Here is an 18559-nt window from a genome sequence, read left to right as displayed (position 1 = left end):
TCTCTCTGTGTGTGTGTGTGGTTTCCGGAAGGGAAATCCTGTCTCTGAGCACAACTCTGTGTCCTATCTCTCTCCCTTTGGCCATCTGTCTGTATGTTTCTCTTCCTGTCAGAGTGACGATTAGTCTGTCCGAGTGATCGCGGGCACACACACACACACCCTGACTGCTGTGTGTCATCCCCAATCATTGGCGGGTCAGTGTGGCCTTTAACAGAACGGCGGCTGGCTGGCGTCTGGTCCGCCGGGGGGAAGCAGGAGCCACCAGAGCATGAGCTCCTCTCATTACTTTAAATGACAGAGGTGTAATCAGAATTCACTGGCCATCCTCTCCTCCCGCCATCTCCTCACAGAGCAGGGTAAGGCCAGGGTGGAGGGAGACTGGTCCCTGCACAGCACAAAGCCAGACCAGGACTGGACCTCGACTCAGATCTAGTCCTGTATGTTCTTTACATTCGAGAGGTATAATCAGGATTTTGTGGACTTCTTACAGGACAGAGACAGAGCCCTTCGCTGCATACAGTCAGCCCAGTTCTAGACCCAGATTCAACACGAGACCGAGCGCTATACCCTACTGCCAGATCCAGCCCATGCCCCATCTGTATACCCCAGCCYCAGMCCCAGGCATTTGTATTCCAAAACGGTCTTATTTTTTCTGCCTTTCTGATGTCTATATTTAACAACYAAATTTATGCAGGGAGGGAAATTGAGTTGGTCTTTTTGGACAAGATAAATGTCTTTAGGTCGCAGGTTAGATTTASTCTCTCTGGAGTGAGAAAGAGACTGTTCTTAAACAGAGATTGAACTTTAMCAGTCCTCCTTGAGAACTTCAGTTCTTTCTCTCTYACTTTATCATTTTGAGTTTCCGGTGTTGTGTTGCCATCTCCACTCCACTTGATCCTACAGCACACGTCTACCTTAAATGACCTGTAAATACTTCAGCAATAAGAATAAGAAAGAATCAAAAATACATGTTTTTCTGATACACCTCGGCTTTCAGCCAATCAGCATTCAGGGCTCAAACCACTCAGTTTCTAATGATAAATGAACCATACTTTGCAAGGTATATACATTTTACTACTGTGAAATTAGCCTAGCGGGTAAGAGCGTTTGGCCAGTAACCAAAAGGTCGTTGGTTCGAATCCCTGAGCCGACTAGATAAAAAAAATCTGCCGACGTGCGCTTGAGCAAGGCACTTAACCCTAGCTGCTCCTGTACGTCTCTAGATAAGAACATCTGATAAATGACTACCATGTATTTGTAATATTTTTTCCCCAATTGTAACATATCGCTCATTAACTCAACACACAGCTCTTTAAAGGTTTGAACCCTATAGACACGCGTGCACGCGCACACTTATACACACTTATACACACTCTTATACTTTTCTCTGCTACCGCACGCAAGCGGTACCGGAGCGCCAAGTCTGGTACCGAAAGGCTCCTCAACAGCTTTTATCCCCCAAGCTATAAGACTGCTGAACAATTAATAGAATCGCCACCGGACTATTTACGTTGACCCCTCCACCCTTTTTGTACACTGCTGCTACTTGCTGTTTATTATCTATGCATCGTCACTTCACCCCTATCTACATGTACAAATTACCTCGACTAACCTGTACCCCCGCACACTGACTCGGTATCCCCTGTCTACAGCCTCGTTTTTCTTATTGTGTTTCTTTTTCTTATTATTTTTAACTTTAATTTATTTGGTAAATATCTTCTTAACTCTTCTTGAACTGCGTTGCTGGTTAAGGGCTTGTAAGTAAGCATTTCACTGTAAGGTCTACACCTGTTGTATTCGGTGCATGTGACAAATAAACTTTGATTTGCACGCACGCACGCACGCACGCACGCACGCACGCACGCACGCACGCACGCACGCACGCACACACACACACACACACACACACACACACACACACACACACACACACACACACACACACACACACACACACACACACACACACACACACACACACACACACACACACACACACACACGTCTCCATATAGGTTTGAATCAACACTATATGCAAAATCTGTAGTTTCTGCACTCATTGTAATTAGAGAGAAAAGTTTTCTCCCGGGAATGAGTCTCTTACCTTCTAAGAATCCCTATGTGTTAATTAATCTGTCAATAAAATGGCACCCTATTCTCTATATAGTGCAATACTTTTGACCAGAGCCCTAATGATGCCCCCTATGGATCCTGGTCAAAAGTAGCACACTAAATAGGGAATAGCGTGCCGTTTGGGACGAAGGCAATGTGTTCCTTGACTGTGGTTAAATACTTCTGATGTCCGCATAATAATGTCCATGCTTTGTCATTCAAATGTTTCTCATTAACATTAGGCTCTAATGGTGTTCTTTCTGTCCTCGTCATGAATACCGAACAGAAGCCCTTATCAAATGGCTCCTTTGTTGCGTAGTCTTGTTCTTGACCAACCTTCACATTGTTAGACTCCAGAGTCCCACTCTTGTCACATTGAACTGTATTTATCTCTAATGGGGGGGGGGGGCTGGCTAAATGTCTTGCGCCTCACATTCAAATGGGATGTTGAAGTAGGGGAGAATGCTGCTGAGAGAGTGAGAGTCAATRAAATAGAACAATTTATATTTGACAAGGCTGTGGTGCTGTAGTTGTTTCAAAGGGTTAGGGAGAGGAGAGCAGAGAGAGAGAGACAGTCTTAGGGTGAACACTTCTCCTGTTGTATGAGTTGTTATGATGGTTTGATTGGGTCTCTTGTCAGGGCAATGTGTTGTGTAATTTTGTTCTGCTTTCATGTCRGTATGTTGTCTCCTGCAGCAGACTAATGATAGAGACCGAGGGGAAGTGCACAACATAGGGAGAGTAAAAGACCGACAGACAGAGAGAGCACAATTGAGAGGGGAGAGAAATGAGTTTAAGACTTGTCTTCCTCTTGAAAGCCTCTGTTGGCTTGCGTGAATGTGTCAGACCTGGGTTCAAATACTATTTAGGGTATTTTAATTACTTTCAAAGACTAGTGTTTGAATATGGGTATGTATTAGGACATACATTTGGAAAGTATTGGCATGTATTTGAAAATACTCAAATACATAGTATTTATACAAATATTTAAATACTCTCATTTCAAAAATGTTTTAACCTCTTTTCAACAGGRAGTCATACTGAGACCAACATGTCTTTCTCAGATGAGCCCTGCATAAAACATACATACAGTTGAAGTCGGAAGTTTACATACACACTCAAAAATAGTTACCAGAATATAGATTTCAGTAGAAAATCACAATATCAAACAATTACTCCGATCAGAATTGGATCAGGCAGAGCCGCAGTTTACATTCTGAGTAAATTGCCTATATTCCTATTTGCTGTTACACATTTGTATAAATAAGTTATATTTATACAAAGCAAGAGAACAATGTAGAGAGAGCTAAGAGCCTCACCAAAGCAGCACAAAATATCCGGTCAGAAAATGTCATTTTGATATGAATATGASTTGGCCTATTAAGCCACTCTTTCAATTTAATCAATGCTAGATTTCTCCTGCCACACTTTTTCACGGTCAAGCAATGAATGAATCTAACAGAGTTCTAGGGTATCAAAGTTTTGTTGTTTTTRAATAACCCAAAAACATGGAAGGCGTATGGTAATAATGAGAGACAGAGAAGAAACCATAGCAATATATAAAAATCAAATGAGAAATTTKAACAAACCTTCTAGTTGAGAAAAGCATTATAAGACAGAAATGATGCATGCGAGGCCCCCCAAAAAATCTTTGCCATTGCGAACCAAAAGCCTAATCCTACTAATTTAAATATCATAAAAGCATTAAGACAAATTCAAGTTATGAAGACTATTTTCCTGAACAATTCTTGTGTTTAATGTCCTAAAGTTGCAGCTTTTAAATGGGAATAATTCTGGAAGTCGGAGTCTACGCTGTTCTCGTTCACAGATTTATTTCGAATGRCAAATATTTTAGGCCACAAGTCAAATTGAGCAAAACGATACCAAGATTGAAAAATCCAACGAGGAAGTCAAAAACTTAGGTTACTGCTGAGGACAGAGAAAGAGATTTTATGAAAATAAAAATGGAATCAAATTGTTTGTACGTTATTTTGGATGGCCGCTAGGGAGGGAGAACATCGTCTATGGCAGGGGTGTCAAACATTCCATGGAGGGCCTAGTGTCTGCTGGTTTTTGTTTTTGTTTTTTTCCTTTCAGTTAAGACCTAGACAACCAGGTGAGGGGAGTTCCTTACTAATCAGTGACCTTAATTCATCAATCAAGTATAACGGACGAGCCAAAACCCGCAGGCACTCGGCCCTCCGCGGAACGAGTTTGACACGTGGTCTATGGGCAAGCGCAGAAAATGATTTCACATCCCTCCTATGTACCTCACTCATTTTCACTCACTCTTTTGGCCGATGGTGTTACGGACCTTTTTTTTGTTATGTGACTTTAGCTTTCGGAAAAAGTCAAAAAAGATGTCCTACTTGTCCAAGGACAAGTAGCTAAAAAAGTTCAATGTAAAGCCCTGGTTGTTGAAATGAAAACAGATTTACTAGAAGTTAACTGCTCTTCCAAGGAGMCAATATGCTGGACTGACTGCCCAGGGACAATAAAAAATCAAATCAAAATCAAATACGAAGCCTGCTGAGATTAAAAGTGTGAGTATGTACATGGATGTGTTTGTGTGTGAGCATGAGTTGGATGTGGATTGATTTCCCACCTCTGCGTAACTAGATCCATTAGGGCTGTTCCAAGGGAGATGTAAAACAGCACCACTCTGCCAGCTCTCTGCTAGCTGATTAAACCTGACACAGGACATGGCTCCAAGGGGGTCRTTTTGGGATAATAGCGCAGTGTAACAACAGTCCTACAAAACCCCAGAGTGACTTAAAAATAACCACCTGACCACCATTCGACACTCAAATGTACATCTTGAAAAGAGGAAACCTTTCAGAGAGCAGAGAACAGCCGGGTACAAGAAAGACTGAAGAGAGAAAAAGGGGAACAGAAAGGTAGAGGACAGGGAGCCAGTGGAGAAAAGGGAAGAGAAGAAAGCATCAGACGCAACAAGCTGTGGCGAAGAGAGAGATCAGTAGCCTTRCTACGTTCCCTTCCTTCAGAGACACATAGCAGCCTTAGTCTCTTCCTCGTGGTACACCAGCCAGGTTGTATTTGATCCTATCGACCACTGCGTAGTGTTTCCCCCACCACACTCACGGATGTGATAAGGTGTGTGTTAGCCAGGGCTGGAGGTGTACCACTGAGAGATGGCCTGCCCAGATTGGTGCTACTTGGTGGCCCGGGGCCCTGATGTTCAGACATGCTCCTGAAGCACACCTCTGGCTCTCCTCTGGCTCCTCAGCCATATGGCTCTGCTCTGCTCTGTCAGGTGACAGAAAGAAAGGAGCTAGCTTAGCGCCACAGGGACATGACAGAACCCGACCAGCCTGCCAGCCCTGCCTGACATAACGTCTGTTTGCACGGGGGAGAGACTGGACGCGACAGAGCAAGATGGGAGGGAGGAAGGAGGGCGTGGAGGGGGTGTGARCGAGAGAGACCTAAACTGTCCCTGACTCGTGATGCCGTCAGCCGTGAACTTGAGCAAAGACACATTGCGGTCATGCAGCTGAATAGCCACATCATGCTGGAACAACAACCACAATACCTGCCCAGACTGTACGCTATATGAAGAGGTATTCTCTAATTACCCCTGTGATTATRTTAGATACTAATGGTGCTGCATTTWTAGRGCTTTTCARGGWGCTTTACGTGTTAACGGTGTAATGGTGAACTCACCTTGCATTGTCCTTTGCGGTGATGCTGATAGATAAAATTGCTGATCAAATGTGTGATGTTATGAGAAACTGATCTCCACCTGATGATGATGATACAGAAACGGATCTGTATTGTTGTGTTATACGGACTTACACCAGCGTCTTGTATTACCTGGTACCTTAGCTGATACAGTCCATTTGACCACCAGGCACTGAGAGGAGAGGAGGGAAGGGGTGAGGAGAGGAGGGGGAGTCATGCTGATCTCACCCCAGTGTCTGATTGCATTAATGCTTCGTCCCGTCCTACCCTGTGACTCGTCTGCTCTGTCAGCGGCTCAGGTCCGTCCTTCAGTCTCTCCCTGCCTGCCCTTCAGCCCAGACACTGCCAGCTCACCTGCCTTTATCTCCCTCAAACAGAGAGCAAAGGAGAGAGAGCAGAGTAGAGCGAGCGAGTAGAGCGAAAAGCACAGACACTGAGCAGGGAAAGCGAGAGCAGAGGGAGACGGGATAAAGAGAGAACAGAGGGGAATATAGAGAGCGAGAGAGCACAGCCCTGCCTGGACCCTCCACCACCCCTCACTTGCCTCTCAAATCGACAGGGGTGGAGAGAGAGAACAGTTTGGCATGATTCCTCAAGAACTCTCCTATTTCTCTGCCTCTGTGTAGAGCTAGGTCCATACAGCACGGTAACCTATATAGCAGAGAGCGTAGTCTAGGCTCTCTGACCASWCCCTGCACAATTTAGYGGAGGAGTGAACGTTCAACCTCCAATAGGCCCTGATATATCCCTGACGAATCACTAACACATTTTGTTGAACGACCCCCCCCTCGGGTCAAAACAACCACCCTGGTTCTTTTAATACAGGGGTAGGCGACCCTGGTGCTGCAGTGCCACAGGCWCTCCCATGTTWKTGATTTAACCGACCTGGAAGACCAGGTGTGTTGGATTTAGGCAATCACTGAACTGATCAGTTAGCTCAAATGGTCAGGTGTGGTGCCTAGTTGGAACAACATCCTACACTCCCTGCGTCACTCCARGAACAGGGTTGCCTAGCCCTGCGCTACGATAATCAGGTCTCTGTCTACAGTACCATCTCATCTGTACAGCTCAGAGCAGAGAGGCAGTGGGAGCCAATGGGTCCTGTCCTCCTGTAGCAGTTCCTTGCTTCCTCTAGCTCTGTTATTACAGGCCTGTGTTATTACGGGGGAGGAGAAGTGGAAGGGTGGAGGGCTACCCTCTGTACCCTCTTATTGAATATCTGACTTTGTACTATATTATTCCGTTCAGACTTCCACAGAATATTTCAAAGAATGTTCACTTGAGTTCAGATGGTATAACTGAACTTCTACTTTGTGCGCCCGCTGAGGCAGCGGAGTATTTTTGAGATCATACGATTAGCTCGGATTCTGTAATGTGTTAGAGGTCATTCAGGCTCGGTATATCCAAGGGCAGCGAGTTGTATGATAGTCGATATGCCAGGATGATAGGACGACAGCTGGAATGAAAGACATGTTGATCTGTTTTTGTAATAGCCTGGCTGACGCGTCAGGGTAAGGGTTTGACAAGAACACCGCATGCCATTCAGACATTCATTCCTTTGTGCGTGTGCAGCACATCTAAAATACAGGCTACAGTGTCTAGAGTAATAGTTTTAAGCTGAAGAGGGTATAGGGTTGTRACTGAATATGAAGAGTACATTTTTCACCTCTGACTGAGACCGGGGTTGCATGTTAGCTTAACCGTGTGTGGGACTGTGCGTGCTTCCTTCCTTCTTTCCTTCTTCCGTGTGTGTGTTGGAAAGCCAGGGTGGTCCCTCATCTCCTCTTTGTCCTCCCTTCTCTCTCAGGGCCTAATCTCCTCTCCACACGGCCGGAGTAATACACATCTCTCCATCCTCTCCTCCTTTGTGTGGGGCTGTGTTTCTCTGAAAGACAGAGGCTGATGTGAGACTACTGCAGCAGTGGGTATCAGATCACACACAAAGACCCCCCCCCCCCCACACACACACAGCATTGATCTCCCTGTGTTCTCCTTTTTCTCTGTTCCATTCCTGTTTCCTTTCCCCTTCTCTCTCCCTCTCTCCGTGCTTTGTTTACGTTTGACCGACCGATGCCGGACACGGCAGCTCGTCTTCTCTCTCCGCTCTCTAGAAATACACTCCCCGTGGATGGATGGATGGCCCGGGYGGTGTGGAGCTTTCGAAAGGAGTCGATGCCAATGTGTTCACTCACTATAGCTTTAGAAATCAGTCAGTCGATGCCAACGTGTTCACTCACCGTGCGGTAGCTGCTTTAGGGTCACTGCTGTCTGTCATTAGCTGCCTGACTGGGCTGTCGTGGTGGTCGCACGTTTTGTTTTGTGCTTTTTAAGAACAGGGTTGATGGATGAGTGTTGATTTTAGATGTGTTTGACAAACGAGGAGTTTGTCAAGAATAGGAAGATGGCGTCCTCGCCTGCCAGTGTGTGTGCCGTGCATAATGGAAGATATGTACTAATGGGATTTGTCTATACGAGGAAAGAACTATCTGCATTTGTAATCCTATTTTTAAGCAGAGTCCTGTGATTTCCCCCCATGTTCCCCTGCTCCGTTGCGGCCCACACCACCACCATATCTCCCAGGCCCTTTAAACAGAACCAGGTACGGAGATGAGTGCGTTTACAATTAAAATGAACGCGCTGAGGCGGTARTGCACAGGGTGTGCTCTAGATAAATGAGGAGGGGAAAACGGTCACCTTCAATCCAGGAGAGTGGGACGGGAGCAAAACCTGGTTTCAGCCAAAAGGGGAGGTAGTTTCTCATGCATTTAGCCTACCGCAGCTAACGATATCTTTTTATAGTCACTTTTCATTTTCTACTTGAGTTGATGTTACAGGTGACATTGGTCAGTGAGTGAGGCACCGTTTTCCAGAAGTGTTGGGAAATGCAGACCGCTATGGAGGTTTCCGTCCAGTAGTTATGATGGGCTGTTAAATCAGTCGGACCGTTAGGCTGTTGAGTGGTAGTGTGAGATGACTCTTGTGGTGAAGGTGTGTCTGTGTGTGTGTGTCTGTGTGTGTGTGTGTGTGTTAGAGCTGGGCAATATGGACAAAAATCCGTATCGCAATACATTCCCTGAATTGATAGGATAAACGGAACGATACTTAAAATGTGCACCACATTTAATGAATAGATTTATTATCCTTTTAACTACTGCTGCTAGTAGGATGGTTGTAGCCATCGGTTGTCCCGGTAACAATCACCCATATCACCAAACGTATTTCATTTCAAGGCTACTTATCGGTATGGTCGGCGTCGAAAACCTTTTGGTTTATCGTCCCAGCGCTAGTGTGTGTCTCTGACTTATTCGGACACCAGGTGAGTTAACTCTCTAGCCACTCARTTCTGATCTGGTTAGCTCTTCCTAACCTATTGATCTTCTCTCTGAGGCCCCGGGATTCCCCCCTTTTTGACTCTGTTCCTAATCCAGAGCAGTCTCCAGTCTGTGAAACTCTTCACCTCTCTACCCCTGGCTGCCCCTGCTCCCCTCATTATGATTAATTGAATCCCCTCCACTCAGGAGCCCAAGAGGCAGAACCGTCGCCGGGTGCTTTTAGCAACAATCAGGAGCGTCGCTCTAATTAGCGACGCCGTATTAAACCATAGCCCCGTTTTCTTATCGTGACACTAAAGCGTGTAATTTCTACCGTCACGCTAACGTTCACCGGAAGCTACAATCTATCTGCAATATTAATGCTGATCTAGTCCCTAAAAAGAGAAAGAAAACGATGTCTCTCTCTCTCCACAAGGTTTGGAAATGTTTCCTCTGATCTCTCTCTCTCTCTCTCTCTCTGTTCTGTGTGAATACAGAATGCATTCAGGGTTCATCAGCATGGATATTGCTCTAAAGGTGAATTTATTTATGCAAACGAAGGAGAGAAACCGCACGGTTTCTGCACTCTGAATCATGTACCTGTAAGACTCCCATGGTTCGATTGTTGAGGCAGAAGTATGAATAGAATTGTAGAAAAAGAAGTTGACTAGTGTATCTGTGAAGAGAATAATTGTCTTTTTCCTTTGTTTGAAGATGTTAGACTCTACTAGACTCTACTACTAGACTCTACTATTGTCCTGTGTGTGTGTGTGACTGCGCGTGCGTGCATGTGTGTGTGACTGTGCGTGCGTGCCTGTGTCTTTCGCTCTCTCTCTCTTAAGTGTGCATGTGATTACATGTCTATTGCTGAGCTTCATGGTGATCTGACATCACGTCTCTGCTGTGAGGATTTAACCCGCAGTCACCCCTCTGTTCTCTCTGCCTCTCCTCTGAGCTCCTCTCATCTCCTCTAGACCTCTCAATCCACCTGCACACAACCTATTGATTCACACAGGCCCATAGAGCTTGGCTTTCCTCTATCGTCTTAGCAGCACTATGCACATTGCTATGTCGTTTACCATAAAATCAACTCAAATATGCATTCATTCATTGGCATCGACAAATKATATTTGTTTGTTGTGCTTTGAAGAGTTTTGTGAGTGAGCGTATGAAGAAGGAGTTCTTCATAGCTGGATTCTACTTTGTTGATGGACACGAGTCCCTGGTCGATGGTTTAGCATGTAGATCATAGTCCTCAGTGCTGTAGCCCTGTGTGTGATGGAAGTGGTGCATGATGAATGACGTGTCCCTGCTGACAAATGCGATCCCTAGGAGCACAGAGAGAAGGAACTGATAGCCTAGCATACAGGCAGAGTCACACGCAACTGTCATCCTGGGATATAGAGTACACACACACACACACACACACACACACACACGAGTATACGATGCACAGTTTTCGCTGACGCTAAGAAGGCGTGTTGTGGCGTGTCTATCAATCTCCTTATGTAATCAACTTTGCCGGACACTGAAACATGATAAGGACAACGTCAGAGCTCACAGACGCAAAAAATGACACCCTGTTGGTTTGTCATGGAACATGATAGATATAGAGGACCTATCTTTCAGGGTGCATGCTGTCAGAGTACTGGAGGTCTGGTCAAGTGGTAGAAAAAGCTCAGCAGAGAAGCCATTCAGACAGGCAAGAACCCTGAAAATGGAGCTGAGAGGGAGGAGAAGAGAGGGGGAGGGGTAAAGAGAGATGGATGAAGAAAAAGAGATTTAAGTAAAGAAAGAGAGGGAAAAAGAGGAGAGAGATGAGGTACAAAGAGTGCGCTCGAGAGCGTGAGATGGATAGATAGAGGGAGAGAGAATGAGGAAAGGGAAAGGGAGAGGGTAGATGTAATTATGGGATGGAGGAGAGGAGAAGTGTGGAGCTCAGCAGAATGCAGCTCAGCGGCATCACTTGTCTTTTCCCTGACCCTTGACCTCCAACTCCTCCCGCTACCCAAATCTACCGAGCAGGCCGTGCGCTGCCAGTCGCAGTCTGCCGGGGGGCTAAACTCCCTACAAAACTCCACTAAACTCCTGCTAACACTTGCGTCTTCTTTAGCATATTATAGTCTGACTTCCCGCAAACAGAATKAATGACTTACCTTACCACTGAATTTGATTTTGTTCTGGTGGAGTACTTTTTAGGGCAAACGCTTTCAACCACTGACTTGACTTAATTCACCCTCAACCGAGTCACTTTCCTGCTGTTTTAACTGTAGGCCTAATCATGTTAACTGTACCTAGTTGCCCACAACAAGTCTTCTAGATGTGTTACTAGCTGAAAGCAGGTACCCCCCCCCCCTCCTCCCTGGGTGTGCAGCGGATTAAAATAATGTTCTATATGCAGAAAGAGAGGGAGCAGAAAGAGTGGCTCCGTAGTACTGAATCACTAACAATCATCTCTCTCTGTTTTCCTTCCCTAGCTATAACAGCTGTTCCTCTGTTCTACTGGCTCTAGAACAGATAAAACAATAACTAACTAATTAACTTCCAGGGGACCAGGACTCCGAACTCAGGCTATTCTGTCTCTGTAGAATGGTTCCTCTTCTCTTCTTACCATCAGTCTTAGCCTGGTACCAGATCTGAGTGTGCTTTAGCCAAGCCAACTCCTCTGACTGCWTGTGAGAAGTTTAATTTATTTCCTCCAAAGTGGTTATTCTGAGTGTTGGGTTGCCTCTTATTAGGGAAGCTGTTTAGAGGTGATATATTACTGTGATTTATTCACCGTTAATGATGTTAGGCCTCTGTTGTTTATGCGGAGCATAGCTATGTGATAATTAAACTGTGGGGACGAGCGAGCGAGAGGAGTGTTCGCTGTTTACCTCGCCCTCTGAGAGTGTTTTGTGTGGGTGCGCATGCGAGAACGAACGAATGTGATTTGTTGACGTGTGTGTGTGTGTTGACACATGTGGGGTGACAAATGAAGTGAATTGTGATGGGTACAGCAGGGGTGATGTGAATRCACACTTTACTTCGGGTAGCTAAAATGCAAGAGGAACTTGAAGCGAAACATTAGGAAAAGTAGCTGGCTACATTATTCTATGATAAACATGACTCATCGGATGGCCATGCATCGTTTTTTCCCTGTAAGCTAGTGTACTTGTGTGGCTGCTGGCTAAATAGTGTTGCACTTCTATTTTCGTTTGATGAAAAGAAAGCAAATATCTGCCAAATGTGTATCATTAATTTATTGTGTGAAGAGAAACTAGTTGCACTCCCCTGGCCACTCTATTGATGCAAACACTTAACTTTAAACATAAAACGCAAGTGAAATGGTTTAAAAGGCAGAAAATGCATATTTCTAAACGGTAATGCGACCTCTGTACAGAGTTGTCCTTTATGTCAGAACCAAACTAAGATAGCTTCATTGTTCAGGGATCTGATCTGGAATCATTGTCCGTGTCACTGGTTAGAGGACTGATTGGATGTTTCAGAGCTTATTAATAGTCTTCGATTGATACACACTGGAGGTCTTCACAGATCCACCTGTACCCGAATACCCAAGACACAATCCGGGACATGAGCGGTTCCGGATCCATAATTCTAAATAATGTAACGGGTCTGGGTCAGATCTGAGATGATTGTCACGGGTCTCCGGTATGTGTCATTGTAATTGACTTGTCCTGAAGGGACCTTACAGATCCAAACAGAACTGCTGCAGTAGAGAGAGAGCGAGAGACATTTTATAATTTATGCTGCTGCTCTTGCTTTTCACAAGTGGAGTGTGGTGCAYGTAGCTTGTTGTTGGCCAATTATAAGTCATCAAAGTGGCAATWGGCGCCAGTCATAAAGTCTCCGTGTTTGGAAAAAGTTAGGAGATGCACTACATGACCAAAAGTATGTGGACACCTGCTCGTCGAACGTCTCATTACAAAATCATGGGCATTAATATGGAGTTGGTCCCCCTTTGCTGCTATGACAGCCTCCACTCATCTGGGAAGGCTTTCCACCAGACRTTGGAACATKGCTGCGGTTATTTGCTTCCGTTCAGCCACAAKAGCATTAGTGAGGTCGGGCACTAATGGCCGATTAGACCTGGCTCGCAGTCGGCGTTCCAATTSATCCCAAAGATGTTCGATGGGGTTAATGTCAGGGCTCTGCGCAAGCCAGTCAAGTTCTTCCACACAGATCTCGACAAACCATTTCTGTATGGACCTCACTTTGTACATGGGGGCATTGTCATGCTGAAACAGGAAAAGGCCGTCCCTAACTTTTGCCACAAAGTTGGAAGCACAGAATCGTCTAGAATGTTATTGTATGCTGTAGCGTTAAGATTTCCCTTCTCTGGAACTAAGGGGTCTAGCCCGAACCATGAAAAACAGCCCCAGACCGTTATTCCTCCTCCACCAAACCTTGCATTTGGCACTATGCGTTGGGGCAGGTATTGTTCTTCTGGCATCCGCCAAAACCAGATTTGTCCGTCTGATTGCCAGTTGCTGAAGGGTGATTCATCACTCCAGAGAACGYGTTTCCACCGCTCCAAAGTCAAAGCATGGCATTTTGCATGGTGATGTTAGGMTTGTGTGTGGCTGCTGGGCCATGGAAACCCATTTCATGAAGCTCCGGACRAACAGTTATTGTACTGACGTTGCTTCCAGAGGCAGCTTGGAACTTGGTAGGGAGTGTTGCAACCGAGGGCAGGCAATTTTYACTCGCTACGTGTTTCAGCACTCGGCTGAGCCGTTTTTGCTCCTAGACCTTTCTASTTCMCARTAACARCACTTACAGTTGACCGGGGCAGCTCTAGCAGGGCATACGTTTGAYMAACTGACTTGTTGGAAAGGYGGCATCCTATGACGGCGCCACGTTGCCCTTCAGTAATGCCATTCTACAATGTTTGTCTTTAGCGATTGCATGGCTGTGTGCTCGATTTTATACACCTGTCAGCAACTGTTGTGGCTGAAAGAGGGGTGTCCACATCATTTTCAATATATAGTGCACTCACTCGGAAATGACCGGATCTGGATCCGACCAGCGCTATACAGATTGGGTCTAGTTTTCCTCGGGTCCAGGTGGGAAAGGCCCAGGTCCATTTCGTAAAGTTGGACCCGTGAAGACCTCTAATACACACACGCACACGCACGCAAACAATACACACACACTGTTATAATGCTGTCTTTCTCCCGAGCTATACAGTAGCTGTAATGTTCTTTGAGAGGTCCACTGACAGCTATGTAATAATTACGGCGGTATTGTCTGGTCGCCCAGCCATCACCGGTGGAAAGAGAAAGGTGTGTGTGCTGATGCGAATGGCTCGTGTGTGTTCATCAGTGTCTGACGGTAGTGTGTTTGCATACTGTAAGTGCGTGCGTTGATCATTGTTTGATGGAAATGTGTGTATTTCAGTTTAAGAAGTCTSTGTGTGGGGGGGGGGGGTGTGTTTCAGAAACGGTGCACGTCCACATGCAGCAGTATGAAGTGGAGTATCTCCAGTTTGCCTTCCGTTGGATGAACAACCTGCTGATGAGAGAGCTGCCGTTACGCTGCACTATACGCCTCTGGGACACCTACCAGGTACACACACACCACAAACACACACGTACGTACGCACACATACTGTACAAGCGTGCGCAGGAACACACACACACAAATCGTCACATTTCACTCACTCACAGCGCGACGTGTGTGTGTGTATTATTCAACCATTGTGTTCCTTCATAAGGCCCTATCCAGCAGAGGTCATCAATCTCTGTCAGTCCTCTCCTCTGTGGCGTGTACCGCTGGCTCTCTATCTCTCTGTCTGTCAGCAGCTCAGAGCAATGAGCCCGTGCCTCAACGCCACTGAACTATTACTAAACAAAAGCCTTGTTAACAAACCATCCTTCATCACTCCTCCCATCCCTCCCCTCAGAGTGTAGGACCTCTGAAAGGCTGCAACAGGGCAGTGGTGCRGAGCTCTGTGGCTTGGCGCTGAAGGGCCACAGTGTCTGATTTTCTGTCTGGCTATAACCTGGCGGTGGACTTGAGGGTTCGTCAATGACATGAATTGATCGATGACATATCGGAGGGATTAAAAGGACTGCATTACTGACGGACTGGTTCTGTGTAGGAGGAATGTGTCCTGTATTGTGTTCCTTTGCCTCAGCAGTGTGCCATCTAAGATAGCCTGTTATACATGTATATGTGTACATACAGTTGAAGTCGGAAGTTTACATACACTTAGGTTGGAGTCATTAAAACTAGTTTTTCAACCACTACACACATTTCTTGTTAACAAACTATAGTTTTGGCAAGTCGATCAGGACATCTGCTTCGTGCATGACACAATACATTTTTCAAACAATTGTTTACAGACAGATTTTTTCACTTAAATTCACTGTATCGCAATTCCAGTGGGTCAGAAGTTTACATACACTAAGTTGACTGTGCCTTTAAACAGCTTGGAAAATTCCAAGAATGATGTCATGGCTTTAGAAGCTACTGATAGGCTAATTGACATMATTTGAGTCAATTGGAAGTTTATCTGAGGATGTATTTCAAGGCCTACCTTCAAACTCGGTGCCTCTTTGCTTGACGTCATGGGAAAATCAAAAGAAATCAGCCAAGACCTCAGAAAAAAAAGTTGTAGACCTCCACAAGTCTGGTTCATCCTTGGGAGCAATTTTCAAATGCCTGAAGGTACGAAGTTCATCTGAACAAACAATAGTACGCAAGTATAAACACCATGGGACCACGCAGCCGTCATACTGCCAAGGAAGAAGATGCGTTCTGTCTCCTAGAGATGAACGGACTTTGGTGCGGAAAGTGCAAAACAATCCCAGTACAACAGCAAAGGACCTTGTGAAGATGCTGGAGGAAACGGGTACAAAAGTATCTATATCCACAGTAAAACAGTCTATATCGACATAAACCTGAAATTCCACACAGCAAGGAAGAAGCCACTGCTCAAAACCGCCATACAAAATCCAGACTACGGTTTGCAACTCCACATGGGACAAAGACCGTACTTTTTGGAGAAATGTCCTCTGGTCTGATGAAACAAATATAGAACTGTTTGGCCATAATGACCATCATTATGTTTGGAGGAAAAGGAGGCTTGCAAGCCTAAGAGCACCATCCCAACCGTGAACACGGGTGTGTCAGCATCATGTTGTGGGGGTGCTTTGCTGCAGGAGGGGCTGTGCACTTCACAAAATAGATGGCATCATGGAGGATGGAAAATTATGTGGATATATTGAAGCAACAGCTCAAGACATCAGTCAGGAAGTTAAAGCTTGATCGCAAATGGATCTTCCAAATGGACAATGACCCAAGCATACGTCCAAAGTTGTGGCAAAATGGCTTCAGGACGACAAAGTCAAGGTATTGGAGTGGCCATCACAAAGCCCTGACCTCAATCCTATAGAAAATGTGTGGGCAGAACTGGAAAAGCATGTGTGAGCAAGGAGGCCTACAAACCTGACTCAGTTACACCAGCTCTGTCCAGAAGGAATGGGCCAAATTCACCAACTTGTGGGAAGCTTGTGAAGTCTACCTGAAACGTTTGACCCAAGTTAAACAATTTAAAGGCAATGCTACCAAATACTAATTGAGTGTATGTAAACTTCTGACCCACTGGGAATGTGATGAAAGATATAAAAGCTGAAATAAATAATTCTCTCTACTATTATTCTGACATTTCACATTCTTAAAATAAAGTGGTGATTCTAACTGACCTAAGACAGGGAATTTTTACTAGGATTAAATGTCCGGAATTGTGAATAACGGAGTTTAAATGTATTTGGCTAAGGTATATGTGAACTTCCGACTTCAACTGTATATCTAAAAGATTGATAGGGGTGGACTCTGACTTTCCTTTAATTTTCTGTTAAAATGCACATCTCATTCTCTCGTTCTCTCTCATTCCCTTTGTCTCTGTCTCTCTCTCGTTCGCTCTCTCTCACTCACACACACATACATACAGTAGCTCATGGGTGGCACTGGCTTTTCACTTRATTCTACTAATCAGCTACTTCCTTTAGTTCATATGAGGAGTTTAGAATTTAGCTGTTGGTCAAAACTCTCCAGCCCTAACGACGAGCCACACAGACTTCTTGGGCTTTGGGAGAGAGGAAGACCTTATAGGCTTCCGTACTCTTTTTTTGATTTTATTGTATTGCCCCTTTATTTAACCAGGTAGTCTAGTTGAGAACAAGTTCTCATTTACAACTGAGACCTGGCCAAGATAAAGCAAAGCAGTGCGACACAAACACCACAGAGTTGCACATGGGATAAACAAACATACAGTCAATAACACAATAGTACACAGAGATGCCACAGGGCAGATAGCCATCTCAAGCCCTGTGACTTCCAACAGCCCTGTGCGTGCACCATTGTGTGTGTGTGTGTGTGTGTGTGGGTGGGTGGGTGGTCTGACAGTGGCAGTGGCTTTTCTTTTTTCTTTTGTTTACCTCAAAGTGTTAGAGAGAGGGAGGAAGTTATGAAGGACGAGATGGAGGGCTTCCTCTGTACCTCTGCGTCCGCCACTACCAGACCCTGCCATTGATTTTGACGCTTGTTGACATGTGTACTTTGTTGTGGTGTGGGCTCAACGGACACGCTCTCTTGTTAGGATAACGCCGGGTGTCAATAATAGCAGGATATTACTTCATGCGTCTCTATTGATTCTTCGTTGTGTTGGAGTATAAAATGCGTGTACCTTATTGGACGTAGAGGAAGTTGACCCTCTCCTGATGACTCACTTTAATTACCGTGGCAACAACGCTTTGGTGCGGGGGCCCTCGGAGGGTAGCGGGGGTGTAATTGTGTACCTATTCCCTCGTTCTCTTTCAGTTACCGCTTTACCCTCTGTATTGACTGGGAGAGAACACACACACGGGCAACGTGAAGGTTTGTAGATTCAGTCCGAGAGTGTTACGAAACGTAATATGAAAGCGAAAAGGCGGAAGCCCCGTAGTGGCATAAGAAAGTCACTGACCGCACGCTAAGTGGTTAGCCCATAAACTCTCACGACACTGTTAGGAAGTTTGTTCCAATCTCAAGATCCTTTTTTTGCCTACCAAAAGTGAACTGCAGATAAAACTCAATTGATTTCCATCAGTGAATTATTGGTAGTAAATCACATAGTCAGAGCGTAGCCTACTTTCTCCAAAAAACACTTCTGGGCCCTGCCTCTGCAAGCCATGGAATATAGGAAGTATGTACTGCCTGTACTACATTTACATTACATTTAAGTCATTTAGCAGACGCTCTTATCCAGAGCGACTTACAAATTGGTGCATTCACCTTATGATATCCAGTGGAACAACCACTTTACAATAAGTGCCAATCTAACTCTTTTAAGGGGGGGGGGGTAGAAGGATTACTTATCCTATCCTAGGTATTCCTTAAAGAGGTGGGTTTCAGGTGTCTCCGGAAGTGGTGATTGACTCCGCTGACCTGCT

General features: G+C 45.3%; 1 protein-coding gene across 4 annotated transcripts in view; it reads left to right on the top strand.

Moving 5' to 3' along the window:
• The window catches only part of tbc1d22a (TBC1 domain family, member 22a), a 188177-nt gene that overhangs the window by 124265 nt on the left and 45353 nt on the right, over positions 1–18559 (top strand). For all 4 annotated transcript variants that reach the window (XM_023969491.2, XM_023969488.2, XM_023969489.2 and 1 more), the window contains one exon: positions 14563–14690. In XM_023969491.2, the coding sequence (XP_023825259.1) occupies positions 14563–14690 (128 nt within the window). The remainder of the gene's footprint in view (positions 1–14562; positions 14691–18559) is intronic.

Source organism: Salvelinus sp. IW2-2015, linkage group LG24, assembly GCF_002910315.2.
Source record: "Salvelinus sp. IW2-2015 linkage group LG24, ASM291031v2, whole genome shotgun sequence".
Lineage (NCBI taxonomy): Eukaryota > Metazoa > Chordata > Actinopteri > Salmoniformes > Salmonidae > Salvelinus > Salvelinus sp. IW2-2015.
Note: the sequence above shows the minus strand (reverse complement) of the source record. Positions and strands in the feature narration are given on the sequence as shown.